Here is a 16,780-nt window from a genome sequence, read left to right as displayed (position 1 = left end):
TGCTCTGGCCAGCACTGCCCTGCAAAGTGATTCATCAAACACTGAATACAACACGCAGCTTCCCGGCATAGAAATACTTTCTGTGCGTTCAGTAGTTTCCACGTGATTTCAAAGCACCTTAAAAGAAGGGAACTTCCAGGTCCTTTTCGGGGGAGGAAGCTTTGATTACCCCTTATTTAACAGAAAGGAAGGGAAAGACCAAAGAAGTGAAGCAGGCAGACTGGCCAAGGTCAGAAGGAACGCTGTGGGAAAGCCAGAAATAGCACCTTGTGCTGCAGGCCTGGGCCTTGGCTGCAGCCCTGTCCGTTGGCCCAGGCCATCCGTGTGAGCTCTGCGAGCAGGTCTGAGGGTTCAGCTGCCTGTTTGTCACTTGTGTCAGCCAGAAACCTTGCTGGTGACTCCAGGTGCTTTGGTGCTCTCGCTGGCATCGCAGTATCTGAATGCCTCTGCCTGTTTGGAAGATGGGCAGTTATTGTAACCCATCTGAAATGTCTGCAGAAAGGCATTATTTATCACTGTGGCTGGATGCCTGCGCTATAATTAACATAAAGCATTTGGGGGCTGTTTATCTTGTTGTTCTGTAAGCAGGCGGCTCTCTGAGCACATGGAGTCAATGAACAGCAAGAGGTGAGCGTGTGCCCCCCCTGCACCCGACTGGAGAACCCGACTGGAGATTTAGGGGAGCAGAACGCACCCCTCGCTGCTCCTCCAGGGGCAGTGCCCGTTTTTATCCCCGGAGGCCAGGCAGGGGTCGTGCTGCGGCTCTCCCCTGCGGCCTCAGAGCCCCTCTCCCGGCTGCGGGGCTCGGGGCCGTGTCCCCGCGGTCCCGGGGCTCTGCGGACGGGGCCGTCCCCCCGGCGGCCTCCCCTTCCCCTCCGGGGGCTCCGCAGCGGGGCCGGGAGCCGGGAGCCGCCCGGTGGCGGCAGCGTTAGGACCCGGCGGCGGCTGCGAGGCGGGAGGGGAGAAGGGAAGAGGGGGGGGGGGGGGGGGGGAGCGGAGCCCGGCGGTTGTTTACCGGGGAGGGGAGAGCCGGGGCAGGTCTCGCCGAGCACAGCCGGGGCTGCTCCGAGCCCCTCCGAGCCGAGGATGCTGCGCGGGGCCCCGCGGCTTGGCGCGGTGCTGCTGCTGCTGCTGCTGCTGGCCTCCGCCCGGGGAGCAGAGGGTGAGTGGGGGCTTTGTTGGAGGCTGGGCCCGGGGGGGGGGATTTAGGGGACGGGGTGTGCAGCGAGGGCTGCCCGGCTCTCCCCGCACACCCGGCCTGCTCTCCCCGCAGAGTGCCTCCGCGGCGACGGCGCGTCCTACCGCGGGAGCCGGAGCGTGGCCTCCGGAGGAGCCCCGTGCCTCAACTGGGGGCTGGCGGTGCGGAGCGGGCCCGGCGCCGAGCTCCCGGCAGGTGGGTGCGAGGGGTCTGCGTTTTGTTATGTTTTTTGTTTTTTTTTCTTTGTGGGGGGAGGGATCGGGGCGCCGAGGTCCCCGTGCTGACGGCCCCGTGCGTGCCTCCCGCAGCCGCCGAGGATCACAACAGCTGCAGGAACCCCGACGGCGCCGCCGCGCCCTGGTGCTACGTCCGAGGTGCCGATGGGGTCCCCGAGAGGAGACCCTGCGACATCCCCCCGTGCCCAGGTAGGAGCGCCCCCACCCTTTCTTTCCCCTCTTTGCTGCCCTCCCCTGGGCTTTGTTTTTCCCACCCCGCCGCTGGGGTTGGGGTTTGTCACCAGGGTGGGTGGGGTCCCCCCCCTGCGCACGGACAGCCCCAGCTCCGCCAGCCCCCACTGCCCTTCTCCGGGAACAGAGTGTACCCGGGGCTCCCCCCTGGCCCTTGTCTGCACATCTGCCTCCCAGCTGCACCTTGCTCCACCCCTAGAGCTTTTGTGTTGGCACCAGAAAATGCCTGTGCAAAGCTTTGCCCCTGCACCTATTTTGCTGGTCGCTATGGGGCTGTTGGGTCGTGTTGCAAAAGGCTGAGGTCTGGACATCTCGGAACTACAGAGATGTGGGTAGAACATTACCGTGGGGCACGTTACAGCTGTCTAAATAAGTATGCAGCTGCTAAATGAGTGCCAGGGTGAGTTTGGACATAGGTAGGGGGAATAGAACTTGATAAAAACAAGAACTGAAGGGAGGACAGTAAGAAACAGAAAACCCCAAGCATTGGATTCTTCCTGGATGGTCAGACGTGTCAGGGTGTGAAATGACCTGCCGAGAGAACTGTAGCTGAGAGCCTGCTTCAGGGAGAGAAGATATTTCTATTGCCTGAGGCCAAAGTAGCCACTTGTTTCTTGAACTTTTTGTTTATCTCTGAGAACCCCTCGAGATCTACACACTTCACTGTCCCTCGGGATCGCTAGCCTTGCACGTAAACAGTTTTCCCCCACACGTACTTCCTCCACTTTTCTTCACTGTGCTTGTCTTTTGCCTGCTTTTCCCTAAAGATAAAGCAAAACAAATGTTCTACTGCCAAGATCTTTACTCAAAACAGCCCTGCAGCTTTGGGATCTGGGGAGTTAACTGACCTTTCAGCCAATACATGATTTGCATGTTTAATGGTTTGGCTATTTTTATGTCTCAGAGTGGGTACCTTTTTATTGTAGTCATGGCCTGCAGCTTGCCTTAGTTCAGCTTCTCTGGCTGACTTTAAGTAAAATAACTGTGCAGTGCAGGGGACCCTGATTTCTAACTCCCCTTCTGTACTTCCATTTCACATTCCACTGAGGACTCAAAATGGCTGCAGATAGAAAATCCACATGGAGTTATTGCCAGCTGTGGGGTGAGATCCAAGGGCCTACTGAGAGATGGAGGGAGTTTTCAGGTGTGGATGCATACCGTGCATGGCATTTCCAAAAAGCATTATTATTTTTTTGTTTGTTTGTTTAGGACAAGTAGTAGATGTATACATTCCACTGCCATAGTTTTTATTGTTCTACAGCTTCCATTTTAGCTGTGGCATGAAAGAAGAAGCTGTCTTGAAGATATCCATCCTTAAGCACCTTTCTTTGGGCTCTGGCTGAGGAGGGACTTGCTGTACTTAGGCCAGTCAGTGGCTGTGCTGCCTGAAGTGTAGCTCTGACTTAGCCTGTCTCTAATGCTAAAGGAGTTTGTGATATGGCTGCAAAGAGGGGCTGCATAAGAATGTCCCCAGGTTGTTCTTCCACCAGCTGGAGTCTCTTTCCGTCAAACCTTTCTGTGTCAGAAGGATGGAGGCAGGAGAAAGATAAAGACTCCTGGGAGATTTGGAATGGAGATCCTCATCATCTTGTTCATGTCTGTTCAGCATGATTGAAGCTGCAGCCTGTATATCGATCTATAGACTAAATGAAGTCATTCTGCATCCCCTGGACTCATGCCCTGAACCTGGGATTCATTCTGCTGTCTGACTTCTGTCTTGTCTGTGGTGGTGCCTTACACTCCTAGTTAAATAGATTCATGTAGAGGAAAGCAGGGGGAGGAATATGTGTTTCTTGGTAGGATTTCTGGCAACAGCTTAAGAGGGAAGAAATGTTTGTCAGTTACTTCGAAGGCAGTCCAGTGATAGCAGTCTAGATCTGTTCCACTCACAAAGCACGTTATGCTAAAGTGCTCATCAATGCTTAGTATTTTGTCTCTTTTTTTTCCCAACAGATGCTACTGCTACCACAGTCCCAGTCCCTACAGCAGAGGTTAATATTTCTCAGGAGGTCAACCAGGTGTTTGAACCAGCTGATACCTTGCCCTCCCGGAGCGAGGCAGCCGCTGTGCAGCCAGTCATTGGAATAAGTCAGAGAGTGCAGATGAACTCCAGAGAAAAGAAGGACTTAGGGACACTAGGTACAAACACTGGATTGTGTACTGGATCCATCCATTCCTGTAATTCTGGCAGGATGGAATTTTTTGAGGCTCTGAAAGCAACGCTGTAACTGAATCTAATGCCTCCAATTCTGCCTCTTTTCTCTCCACAGGGTATGTGCTGGGGCTGATCATGATGGTGATAATCATTGCCATTGGAGCTGGCATCGTCCTGGGATATATCTATAAGAGGTCAGTGGCTACTGTTCTTCGTACAAAGGCTGGTTGCATGAAGCAACCTATATAGATAAGGAAAGTCTGAGCAGCATCTGCAGACCCAACTAGCTCCTAGTGAAAAGACAGCTACATGCTGTCTTTTCATACAAGAGTTTCTCTTGTCACAAGAACTATTTAAGAATTAAGATTGTTTTTGTTTTGGGGCTTGTGTGTGCAGGCATGTGTGTGTGCTTTGATGTGGCTTTCTCAGGTGCTCCCAGGGGAGCTGACTTTCAGGTAAGAGCTGGAGAGAGCAGATCCCAGGTGTCCTCACAGGAAATTTCTTTTGTGGTCAGAAGAAGCGATCCTTTTAGCAGGCCACCTGTTCCCCAGCTTTTTCTAGCATAGGTACCTTTAGAAGAAAAATGGCAAATTCTTTGCACACGTGCATTGTATTCTATGAAGCTGCATATCAAGTAGTGCTCTTTTTGAACAAGTTCCTTTTACCAAAAAGGAACCCTGTCTGCTCCTGTGTGCTCTAAGGTCAGTTTTGATTCACGTGTAAGTTATAACTTGTTCAGCCACTTCAGCGTGTTGGAAAGAAACCTTTCTGTAGCTCAGCAGCATTTGAGCATCAGAAGGGTTTGTGGTAACAGCAAGCAGCTTAGTTATTTGTAAGGGACAGGGCAGGATTAACAAATACCAGTGAATATGGTTTGCAGCAAGTGAAGGCCCGGGCTGTCTCCTCTGGAAGGGTTTGTTCTGTAGTTTGGCTGTCTGACAGCAGTCTGACACAACCAAGCAGAAGGAGCCCTCTCCCAGGCTGGGACACGTCCTTATGTAAGTGTTTATAATAAACGCCGGCAGAAAAAAAAACAGAGGGAGGAGTGTTACATAAGGGGCAAAACACAGAGCGCTGCTTGTCGAAGAATCTGATTTGAGGTGTCACTTCAGAGAATGCTGTTTCATGTGCTGGCAGGAACAGCAGCCACTGCTGCACGCTTGTAGGCAGCTTTGAAAAGCTGCCAAAATGCTTATGTGCTGACTGGAAGCCCTCAGCAGCTCTGCCTGTTTGGGATCACAAGCCCCAGGAGGCGCTGAGTGGTGCCTGTCGCACCTCACTCCTGTCTTTGGCAGGAAGGAGCCAAAAACAGAGGCTGAGCTTTGTCCAAATGCAGCTTTGCTTCTTCAGTCCCATAGAGCCCACTGCAGGGTTGCAGTGCAGGATGTTTCCTCTCTTCCCTGGTGTCTTGCTCTCTAAATTGCATGTGCAAGCTGGCAGGTTTGGGTGGGTGTGGTGAGAAACCTCTAATGTGTTTAGCAGCTTTTGGTATACACGTTTTTTCTGGAGACAACGTGCTATTAATGCCATCCATTTTTAAAGCAAGGCAGTTCTTCCTTGGCACAAATTACAGAGGTGTCATCTCCTTTAGCTACAGGCTGTAAAGTGAAGTCAGTTTGAGAAGCCACTTGTGGTACTAAGCTGTTAGCTGCAACAGAGCCAGCTCTAAAGTAGGCTTTAATACTTTCGGTAATGGTGTAATTTGCTACACAGGTTTGTTTGCTGCAACAAAAGGCAGAATCTGTCACTACCTCTGATGGTTGTTTCTGCTGGATGAAGCAGGCTACAGAAGCTCTTTTGCACAGCAGTGGGCTCTGTGCTGTCTCACTGCTCCCCTGGGCCTGCACCAGGCAGTGCTGTGGGACTGTAAGGTACTGAGTAACACGTCAGTTCCGTGGCTTGAAGGAGGAAGTTGGCTGTACAGTCATCATTAAGTCGAAGCACTGTCAGTGAATAAGCCAGTTAGAGAGAGGGACACTTTACTTGGCTGCTTTTTTTGTAAAGGTTCTCACACAGGGGCCTCTGTTTACAATAGGGAATGTTTCAGGGACCACTGTATGTAGCTGGAACATCCTTTTGTTAAAGAAAGAGCTAAATCTGCCTTTCTAGTATATTGTCTTCACTGGAACTCTGCCTCTAGCCAGTGGCACTTGCCTCATGCACATACCTATGTGTTTGTTTTTTTTTTTTTCTTATCTAGGGGAAAAGACCTGAAGGAAAAGCATGAGCAGAAAGTTTACGAGCGTGAAATGCAGCGCATCACACTGCCACTCTCAGCGTTCACCAATCCTGCCTGTGAGCTTGTAGATGAGAACACAATTGTGGTGCACACGAACCAGACGCCTGTGGAGGAAACACACGATGGTAGTGGCCCGCTCATGGGGCAGGCAGGTACCCCTGGTGCCTGAGCAGCTGGGGCAGGAGAGGTGCAGGCTGAGCGAAGCTTCCAGCTTCCCACTGTGAGTGTGGGGGTTGTGTGTGTTCATTTCTATTTTGTTTTCTTTTTGATGAAAGCCAGATGAAGGTGATGCAGGGGGACAGAGCAATGGGCTATTCATCACAATCTGTTTGAGGGGCACCATTCAGTGCATGACCAGCTGGGGAGTGGTGGGGTGGACCCTGCTGCTTCCTCCCACCTATCTCCACAGAGTGCCAAGGAGCTGGAGGGGATGATGGGCCAGGCTCACACCTAGCCACAGATCCCATAGCCCAGAGTGTGGTCTTGGCTTCCTTTTTCTGTTCCTTTCCTATTTAACGGGGTGCACTGTTACTTACGTTTCAGCCTAGAAGCCCAGGAGGGAGCAGTACTGCAGGGACTGAGGGGAGCTTCACGTCAGACTTAGCTAGATAATTACACTCTGATTATAGTTCCTGACTTTTTGCTTTAGTGGCTGAGAGCTGGGAACGCTATCCAGAATCCTGCTACTAGAACAGGGGTTGTTTTTTATGTTTGTTTTCCCCAAATAAGTATTTGAGGGATGGCTCTGGCCAGGAACAGTAGGTTTAGCCCTAGTGTAAAATTTGGAAAAGCTCTCTTCAAGCTCTCGAAAAATCCAGGTCTTCCAGGGCTGAGGCCACTTCTCTATTTTCCTGCGGTGCTACATGCACAGCCACACTTGTAGGTGTCCAAGCGGTCTGCTTCCTGCTCACTTACACAGATCAGGAGACCAAAAGGCCAGCAGCAGATAGTTCTGGAGTAAAGAAAAAAAACCTGTGCCCTTCTGTTACCTACAGCAGGTTGAGCACGGAGGATAGACATCTAAGTTCCCCTGACTTTCTACAGGGCTAGCTCTGGACAGAGTGGCCAAGTGAGCTGTAGAGGTCACGCTGACCATGAGGCAGCAGCTCCTGCTCTTCTGGCTGTAAGGGCAGCTGCTCTTGCAAGATCCTGAAGTTACAGCATGGCTTCTGGCCCAGCCCTCTTCACACACAGCTTGTGCAGCAAGCCTGCTTGCTTACAGAGCCTGGCCTTATAAGAGAGATTTTGTAACAACTTCTATCAGCATTCCAGGGACTTTGGAAAGGATGGCTGCTGCAGCATCTCCCCAATGGCACCGAGTCAAGGCCAGTTCAGGGAAACATCTATCCCCACCTCAGGGGAATCAAGCCATTCAAGTAAGTTTTCTAGCCATCTGCTTTATAGCTGAGGGCCTAACAGGGAATAGCACTTGGCAGCAGGGGTTTTAGTGTTAATGTTTGATTCAGGAAAGGGAAACATTTTATTTTTAAATGCCTTTGAATACCATTTCTTTGTAAATGTTTTAAATACCTCAGTATGAGAAGGTGCAGATTGTGCTACCTTGTATTAAAGCTTAAAAGAAAAATGCTCTGTAGATCTGTGTGGACTGTGGCTCAATCTCTACATTCCTTCCTGCCAGAGCAGCATCCTTTTGCTTATTGCAGATGTCAAACAGAGAAGGGAAGATGCTACTTCACTTTGCCAAGCCCAAAGGTAAAATTCCCTACGAGCAGTGCCTCCGCTCACCAGGACTGACAAGGGGTACAGAGCTTTATCTCCTTGCTGCCAGCAGCTAGCCTAGTATTGGGACTGTTCCTGAAAAGCAGCCGGGGGTATGCGAGCTGTGCTGACTAAGCAGGCTGGCCCGTGGGAAGACTGCTCTCAGTTACAGCCCCTTCCTGCAGTGACGCAGGTCAGTTGTGCTTTGGTGCCACTCAGCAGCAGCTCTATCCCTTGGGGCCTTGCACTGGAAAGTATGATGGAGACAGATCACAGCAGGTTAGAGGAGGCACTGACGTAGCTAGCATTTTCCTTCTGTCCTGGCATCAACAACTGCCTCTTGAACTACATAGTTCAGAATGCGATGTTTCCAAGAATGGGCTGTGTTTTTATCCCTGATTCAGAAAAGGAAAGTAGAGAGAGGCTCCATATTCTGCTGCCTTGTGTCAACTCTTAAACAACAACAACAAAAAAACACGTCACCTTCTTCCCTTTCCACCACTCCAGGTGACTAGGACTGCAGCACACTTACACTGCATCTCAGTCATCCTGTGTGTGGTAGAGCCCTCTGGCTCAATAAAGGGAGTTCTTAGATTTTGTGACAACAGAAACAAGTTAGAGCTTGATGTTTTATGTACCACACAGACAACACAAACCTGTTTCCACAGCATACGTTTACTGTTTTTTAATTTAGTTAGATCATGGAGCTGTGCAAATCACAGTTCATAAACCTCACCCACACATGACCCAGGACTCTCCCCTTCAGGGGTCCCCTCACAAACCAGCCTAAGCAGGGAGGCGGGGAATCCTATTAACAATCCTGAATCCACTGGACCCAGTTTCAAGAGGCTCCTTCACTGACTCACAGCACGAGCCGTCCCCAGGGTTTCTAAAACACCACTACACAGACTAGCCCCCCCCCCCACCCCCACGCACACTTTGTCAGGTGATGACTGGTCCCATGTCATTTTACATGATACTTTAAATTAACAGGTAAGTGGTGGAAATCAAAGTAACTTAACACCTATTTCCCACCATTCAGCGCTGAGAGGGGTGGGGGGGACACAAGGAGAAAGCACACTAAAACTCCAGTTAAACCAAGAGGTTTGTAGAACTTAAGAGCAGGACTTGAGCCAGCTTTTTGTTCGGTTCTGACAACCACATGAGCTACTGAGACAGTAGCTTGCTTCCTTCTCCGTCAGCTGAAGAAGTGCTGGAAGAAAACAACCCCCACCCCCCTCCCAGTGACTCCAAGCCCTTTTTTCTTCCCCAAAGCAGGGAATGACCTTGAAGAAAGTTTCTGCTTGGCTTGGACAATCAGCTCAGGGGCTACAACAGCAGCTGCAAGAAGACCTTCAAAGGGAGCAACTTGCACAGCCTGCAGGGAAAGATGAGGTAATGGCAACGGAATTATTAGTTCTCCAGCTGCCAATCCTGGCTGGATGGGACAGTCTCCATCACTTTTCTGTTTACTATCAAGTCCATCCTTGAAGTAGCCTTGGGCACATCTCTCATGCACAAAGTCTGAGCCACTTCAGGCCTTCAGCTTCCTGAAGAGCACCTTCTGTGACCCTTTCTGTGACCTCATGTCCACAGGCCAAGCACTCCAGCAGCTTCATCTCTCCATGGATGAGCTCAGCCAGTGCTTAGTGCAGTTCTACATATTCAGGTTCAGATAATCTCATATCGGTTAAGGTCCTTAGGCAGGCAAGACTTGCTGTGCAGGCTCAGGGTCTGAAGATGTTCAAGTGCCTCATCTGCTGCCTGCCTGGGTCAGTATCAGGAGGGGCAAGCAGAGCTCAGTCTTAGTGTTTCAGGCTTTTGGAGGTATTCAGAGAGAGAAGAAGAAAAAACCCACAAAAACAAAACAAAAACAAACCAAAACAAAAATGCATACACGTTTCCCCATGAGAGTTGTCCATTTCCTAGGCTTTTTCACTCCTTATACACTGGAGGCCAAAATTTCAACAGGCTGGTTTGGAAAACACATGCACAAACATACACACAAACACACACACACACACACACACACAGTCCTGGTAGGGCCTTTTGCCAGATGTCCAATTTTCCCAACTTTCTGAGCAGGGTAGTCAGTGGAAGGAGTTCCAGAAGTTCCAGAAGTGCTGGTCCTCGCCCAGGAGAGTTTCCTATAGCAATTCCCTCCCTGGCAGACAGGCCGGGGTGGCTTCACAGCTTGCAGCCAAGTTCTAAGGCACCACAGTAAAGAAGCCTAAAAAGGCCAGAGAAACATTTCTCAAGCCAGAAAAATAGTGTTGAGCAGCTTTCATAGGTGCGGTTGGCAGGAAACAGCCCTTTTTGCTTCTGAAACATGCCAGAAATCCACAGTGAATCAGGATGTCCAAAAGGAGGAGGGTTGGGTGGGGAGAGAGAGGCAATGCAGCGAACGCACAGCACGGTGCCCCATTAATGCCCTGGAAGTGGCTGAAGTGCATCTCCCTCCCCGTCACTCAACTCCAACAGAAGTGGTGCAGGCAGCAGGACAAGCTGATCTAGGTTGTGTTTTCAGGGAGCTTGTCACGGGTCAGTCCGTACTGCACACTCACGTTGTGGTCCAGCTCTTCCAGCTCAGACGGGAGGGGGATGGCAAGTTCTCCCAGGTAGAGAGAGAGCGCTTCGAAGGAATCTTCCAGCTTGGAAAAAGGGGGCCTAGAAGCAGCAGTGAGGAAATGTAAGTGGGGAAGATGAAGCAGAACAGCACGTGGAATAGCTGGGCCAGTTGCCCAAATATTATTCCCCCCTCCCCTGCTGTGCAGAGCAATCCTTCCACCAAGGGTGGAAAACATCCTCCAGGCTTACTAAGAGGGGTGCTCCCAGCACCAAACCTACCTGCTCTCTGGTTCCAGTCTGCAGCAAATGGCAGCCAGAGGGAAAAAGGCTGGAGGACAGTCAGCAGGAACAAACTTTTCCCAGAACAGCTTAACGTTAAGGCCAAAATCCAGTGTGCGTGGGAGACAGTCCGGGTCAGCATAAACCTGGCCTATGATCTAGGGAGAAATGAGAGGTATGCTTAAGTACAGTAACAGTCCCAGAGCATTAACAAGCTGCGAACTCCAACATTAGGCAGGGACTCCTTCAAAGTTTTAGGTTGAAAGAGGAAGAGCAGAAATGCTGTTGCTCCTCTCCAACGGGACTAGCTGCACACAGGAATAAACAAGACACTGCATACAGGCAAACTTCAGGTGAAACTTTTACAAGACCTGGCACATGGTTACTGTCGTAGAGGGAGGCCCAGACACCTCTTGTTTCTCCCCAGGGTTTTTCTGCTGGACAGGACAAGATGTACCTCCCAGGGAGCTCAACAGTGTTTCACTCTGATGTATGGTGCTGGGGGAGGATGCAGCCCCTCCTGATCACAGGTAACAAACACAACCTGCATCCCCATCCCATCTCTCTTCTCCCACACAATCTTACATCACCACCAGCAAAGCTCCCTTGTCATATGGAACTTGATCAAAGAAGTGCTGTAAATGCAACAGCACAACAGATTCTGAGCTGCTCAGTTACTGGCAAATTCAACTTACCCACACCCAGAGGGTAGGGAGTAGAAAGAACAACTGTAACCAATGCCTACAAGGTTGCAGACAAGAGCCAGTAGAGGAAAGGGATGGGTGGAACAAAGAGAAGCCTTGTCCCAGCACTTGAAGTCCCAGTTCTCGCCACATACCCCGCTGAGGTACACTCACCACCTACAGTGCTAGGGGACTCAAAGTACACTAAGAGGGAACATACCCACTGCAGAGAGCTGTAGGGTGCTCTGGGTCCAAAGGAGGCCAATGTCAATACAAACTCTCACATGGGAAGAGTGTTAGGTATAAAGCCTCATCAGGTATCACAGAAAGGGTGTTATTTGTAACTACTTACGCTTTTCTCTGCCAATAAACTCAGCAGTACAACCACATCCTGTAACTAGCTAGTGAACGCCTATTATGTATTTTGGCAGGGTTACTTCCTTATCTTTTTTTTTTTTTTTTTTTTTTTAAGCATTTTAGCATCTTGGTTTTGGTAACAAGTGAAATGTTCATATGCTACCACCCCCTTTGTCTTTTATTTTTTCCTCTAGATAAAACAATTGTTTTAGTTCCACAAACAGATTTTCCGCGTTCCTAAAACTATTGCTCATAGCCACAACATTCTCCAAAATGAGAGCCCAGTACAGACAGAGCTCCAGATGAGGCCACAAAGATTTATGCACTGACATCTTCTGTCCCCTTCATCCAAACACTGAAGATGAAACTGTGCGGGTCTCTCCTGGTGTTCCTGTCAGTACTGCGTTCCCTGTACACATAACACCGCAGCTTTCATCTGTAATTCCACTGTCTTTTAAAACTGAAAATACCTTGCAGCTTAAGTGGTGCTCTCTGCTCTGCAGACAGAAAAGCCCAATATAATAGTAAGAACGTGCACTGACTCGAGATATGCTAAGCCAGCAGACTTCAGGGTGCATGCTTCATTAATCCACCTGCAAAGAAGTTTCGGTTTCCTCTTCTTTGAAAACATGTGCCATCCACAGGGGAGGCCCTGAATTTACTGAGATTATACAGCTGACTGTTCTTTTACTGAGGCAATGTGAATAAATAAATCACAATTTTGGGGAACATCTCTTCTAGCAAAATGGATACCAGGGCTCATTCAGAACCTGACAGAGAACAGATGCAGGGTAAGTTTTATACTCCCAGCCTAACTCACTGTGCTGTCACAGGCTGCATACTCAGCCACAGGGAACTGTCTGATACAACGTGTGGAAGGAGATGGTAATGGAAAAGGAAAAGTCCACTGAAGATGCCATGTGATGTCCTGGACTTACCTCACAAAGAACAATCCCAAATGAGAAGATGTCCACTGTCTCATCATAGCTCTGTCCTACAGGAAACATGAGGCATTCAGCTTTGTGACAGACAATTCCCCACCCATCTATTCCAGGAGCTGCCAGCATCTGTCTTGGGCTTGGCCTCCAAAGCTTAACTAAGCATATTTCCCAGAGGGCTCTCCACACAGGATACAAAGCAAGGTTTAAATCTGAGCAGGGTCAGTTGCCCAAAGACATGTATAGGAAAGTGCAGCTGGTATACATCACCTCCACTTATTTTAAACTCTGCTTCTTCCTTCTGCTGGAGAAGAAAAGGACAAGGCAGGGAAGCCTCACATACCAGAGGTCAAAGCAAATGCTAAGGATGACTGTGGAAAGCCCATTTCCATTGACTGCTGTTTTAGTGCCTCTCTACACAGCAGCAAGTCAGTGTTCAGCTTCCCCAGCAGCTAGTCCCTGCTGCAGTGACTGCAGAGGTAATAAATTACGTACCAGCAGCGCTTAGAATCTGGGAACTAGACTGGCTCCAGCACGCCACTCTGTGCGTACAGACACACCCCTCCCAAGCCAATATCCGGTAACCAGCCTTTTTTGTAGAGGTGATGTCAGACTGCATTCTTGCTGTTCTCCTGACAAATGCCAGGTCTGACACAGCCTCTGAGAAGCAGCCTTGGACTCAGAAGGGCCTGTAGGCCTTGAGAGGAGGAAAACAGGAGAGTACCCAAGAAGGTAACGTGAAGAACTGTTGAATATTGGGGAGAAGAGCCAAGTCCTCTCTTCTCCAATGGACTACGTCAGGCAATATTGATCACATAGGCAGCCCAGCTGCTCAGCCTGGCCAGACAGACCTGCTCACTGGGAGGACACGGTATCCACTGTATTTCACCTTTACCTCAACTCCTGCTGGGACAGTTTTTTGCCCAAAGGGACATAGTTCATCTTTAGTGCAACTGTGGGCTATATGCCAAAAAACAAACAAACACGGATTTCCCTGCACTTGGGCAACCCCCACCCTCACCTCAATCCCAAGATTTCAGCAAAGCTGGCAGCAGATGGCTTTTCCCTGGATTTACGCAACCACACACATAAGCCTCATCCTGGAGTTTAATGACTCCCAGTTCAAGGGGCAGCTACAAAGCAAGTGGCTCTAACAGAAATTGTTCTTGGGTTCAGATTTGTTTCAGGCCTTTTCTATCTTCCCTGATATTGGACTGTAGGAAGTTTAGGTCTGCTGCCCTTCTGAAGAATCCTGCTATCTGCCAGAAACATTACCTCTGATGGTACAAGGGCTTATCAGGGCAGGTACTGCAAAAGAAGTGCAGCTCAGGTACCTGTGTGTATAAATAAGCTTGTGTATTAGCAGGTCTAAAACCATAGGCTCTAATAGGTTTGATTGTTACTAGGGGCTGAGGGCTTTCAGTAATCCTATCATCCCTATACCTTGACACAGGCTGGCTCCTTGCCTGTGCCTTGCTATCAGTATCTTACCATTTAGCATTTCTGGGGCCATCCAGTATGGGTTGCCAACCACTGTGTAGCGCTTCTTCCTGTCACTTTTCCGCAGGGTTCGTTTCTTGGCAGATGGTTTCTCCAGAGTGGGCTTTTTTCTTTCCTCCACAATTAGCCGAGACAGACCAAAGTCAGCCACCACCACCGTCTTATCCTACACAAGGGATTTAGATTAAGCCACTGATTCTCCTCAGCTTCATTCAGGAGCAAAGAGGCTGCAATTCCTGTTCACTGTCAACTACACTGTAAAGACTACTAGCAAGGTTTTCTGCATCGAGCGTAGCAAGCTGTCTGGACAGGTATATGACACCCAATTCACAATTCCAACCTATCATTTCCTCTCATATTTTTTCCTTTTGTGGTCACTAGCATGAAACCCATTAACTTTGCTACACTTGCTGGGGCAAACTTGGACCTTTCCTTTCAGACTGTCCTATTCTACCTGGCCAGAAATTAACTGAGCCTTTCATCCTGGATCTCTTGAAGCCTAGATACTCATCTCATATTTCAGTCAGGTGAACAAGGGCTTGAGCAAATGAAGTTACACAAAAATCTTGTGACCTAAAAGCAGTTCAAAAGAGAGGGTACACATGTGCACACACCTGCACACTTGTCTGAGTCTCGAGCAGTAATAAAACAGTCAGCAAGTGGCTACAAGAACAGAGGCAGCTGTAGAGCTCTACATTTCATAGTTCAGATGTACTAACTTATAACGCAACTTAATAGATGCTACCACAGGAAAGGAGGGGAAGAGAACAGAATGAAGAAACGGTAAAAGCAGGATCAATCTGGGAAATCCCACATGAAGACAAAGTTCCCTTGTTTAGGGCACTAAGCCTCTCTGAAATCAGTCCCAACCTGACAAGACGGGGCTGTGAACTCAACATTGTGTGGAGAAAACCAGGGTAGGAAGATGACAAGGAAGGGAACAGCATGCTGTGGAGAACAGAGGTATAGCTCACCAACTTAATTAGGCAATTGTGTGAATTCAGGTCTCTGTGAATGATGCACATGGAGTGCAAGTAAGCCTGGAATAGAGATAAGTCACTGTTAGGGATTTCCAAGCAAGTATGTCCCTTTACATTTACAGGCCTCAACAACTATTCGCTAGTAGTCACGCAGGATCCACAACCCCTCATACACCACACTGCTGAAGCTGCTAACCCTCACCCTGGAGGTTTGCTCAGTGATGAATTAACTGTCTGACTCACCATGCCAGAAGCAATTCCTTTGGCAAAGCTGACCTTCTGCTGCCAGGGAAACGGGTCCTGAAAGACAAGTCCTCAGTCAGGGTCTACATTACCAGCCAGCTGGCGACAGCGATTCCTCAACAGGGACTCTTACAGCAGTCAGAGAAATGCTATAGCCCCAGGAAGAAGGCCCTTCCTGCTCCAAGCCACCCACAGCTAAGAAAAAGCTTTTTCCACATAGCTCCAAAGCAAAAGACTACCAAACATCGTAAGGTTGGCACAACCACAGCACACTGTCAACCTTGTTCCACAATGGAGGTCTACTAGGCTTTTCCTCAGCACATACTCACCGCATTGCGGAGGAAGTCCTTCAGGGTGCCACCCTCGATGTACTCAGTGAGGAGATTTAGCTTCTTGTCCTTGTACAGTACACCGATGAACTTCAGCACGTTGGGGTGATCCAAGCTGCGCATCACTTTCACCTGGGAAGCAGACATCCCACCCCAAGGTGCAGAATGGAGTAAGTCCTGGCAAATTCTGTCTGCAGTGATGTGTGTGCTGCTCCTGCCCCAGCAGAGGACAGCACTCCCATCCTGTAAGTCACCTCCAGGCCCCACAGAGTACACTCAAACCCTAATCTTAAAGCAGTCAATTATGTGTTGCCTCTTCTTTTCCACACTGTGCGATTAACCTGATCTTAGTCTTTAAGGAGAGCATCCTTGGGTTTGGTTAACTTTTAAGAGAGATAGGAGTTCTCCAGGGCAGCTATCTGTTCCATATTGTGCATGCCAGGATCAGAATAGCAGTGTCAGCTGTTTAGGGAGCTGCCTGCTTTTAAGCTAAATCAGACTTTGAAAAACATGGTAGGCAGCCACCAAGAAAAAAGCTTAGTTTAAATACAGCAGGAGTCTTAAACATCTTATGGATATTGGCCCTCATCACTTGTATTTGTGCACAAGGCTCAAGGGATAAATCCTTTATGTATTTGCACAGCTCTATTTGCTTCAGACTCAGACCACTTTTTATCATTGAAAAATTAATGAACTGGGAGCTGAAGTCATGCCTACTGCTCAGTTTAAGCAAGTCACACTTCACTGCAGCAAACGTTCAGCTGGTATCAGGCTTTCCCCAGTGTAACGTCTCCCTCCTTAGCACCTCAATTCCTGCCAGTCTGCTGGCATGATCCCTTTTTCACTGGGGGAGGTGGAACGGAGTGCCACCATACTACTGGCTTGGTCATTTTTGGAAATCTTGCTCCTACCTCTGTCAAAAAAGTCTTCTGTGTTTCCTCATCACAGCGAATCAGCTCCTTCATCACCATCACCTTTCCCGTTGCTTTGTGAGTCACCTGGTGGAAACAGACACCACAACTACAGGCAAGGTTCAAGAATACATAGCTCCAAAGCTCTTGCAACTCTTCTGAAAGAGAGGGTAATATTCCCCTTCTATCTGGAGGAGGATATACAGAGGAGAAA

The 16,780-nt window shown here is 49.2% G+C and overlaps 2 protein-coding genes across 5 annotated transcripts in view; one reads left to right on the top strand and one right to left on the bottom strand.

The window, feature by feature from the left end:
- Positions 1-979: 979 nt before the first annotated feature.
- PIK3IP1 (phosphoinositide-3-kinase interacting protein 1) lies at positions 980-7,653 on the top strand. Its single transcript, XM_068654488.1, has 6 exons — positions 980-1,162; positions 1,274-1,393; positions 1,507-1,623; positions 3,619-3,804; positions 3,936-4,014; positions 6,021-7,653. The coding sequence occupies exons 1-6, from the start codon at positions 1,087-1,089 to the stop codon at positions 6,226-6,228; spliced, it is 786 nt and encodes a 261-aa protein (XP_068510589.1). The 5' UTR covers positions 980-1,086; the 3' UTR covers positions 6,229-7,653.
- A 780-nt stretch (positions 7,654-8,433) lies between these two features.
- The window catches only part of LIMK2 (LIM domain kinase 2), a 30,143-nt gene continuing 21,796 nt past the window's right edge, over positions 8,434-16,780 (bottom strand). For all 4 annotated transcript variants that reach the window (XM_068654469.1, XM_068654472.1, XM_068654471.1 and 1 more), the window contains 8 exons: positions 16,567-16,653; positions 15,656-15,787; positions 15,327-15,383; positions 15,078-15,143; positions 14,095-14,269; positions 12,604-12,659; positions 10,626-10,783; positions 8,434-10,445 (listed from right to left, as the gene is read on the bottom strand). In XM_068654469.1, the coding sequence (XP_068510570.1) occupies positions 10,289-10,445; positions 10,626-10,783; positions 12,604-12,659; positions 14,095-14,269; positions 15,078-15,143; positions 15,327-15,383; positions 15,656-15,787; positions 16,567-16,653 (888 nt within the window). In that variant the 3' untranslated portion in view covers positions 8,434-10,288. The remainder of the gene's footprint in view (positions 10,446-10,625; positions 10,784-12,603; positions 12,660-14,094; positions 14,270-15,077; positions 15,144-15,326; positions 15,384-15,655; positions 15,788-16,566; positions 16,654-16,780) is intronic.

The sequence above is a fragment of the Anas acuta genome, chromosome 17 (assembly GCF_963932015.1).
Source record: "Anas acuta chromosome 17, bAnaAcu1.1, whole genome shotgun sequence".
Lineage (NCBI taxonomy): Eukaryota > Metazoa > Chordata > Aves > Anseriformes > Anatidae > Anas > Anas acuta.
This window is presented reverse-complemented; position numbering and strand designations above follow the sequence as displayed.

What these genes read in the sequence shown, in the direction of transcription:
- PIK3IP1 (XM_068654488.1), top strand. Translation starts at nt 1,087, where the DNA reads ATGCTGCGCGGGGCCCCGCGGCTTGGCGCGGTGCTGCTGCTGCTGCTG. An exon ending in CTCCGCCCGGGGAGCAGAGG is followed by an intron (nt 1,163 to 1,273) that starts GTGAGTGGGGGC and finishes CTCTCCCCGCAG; the next exon opens with AGTGCCTCCGCGGCGACGGC. An exon ending in GAAGGACTTAGGGACACTAG is followed by an intron (nt 3,805 to 3,935) that starts GTACAAACACTG and finishes TTCTCTCCACAG; the next exon opens with GGTATGTGCTGGGGCTGATC.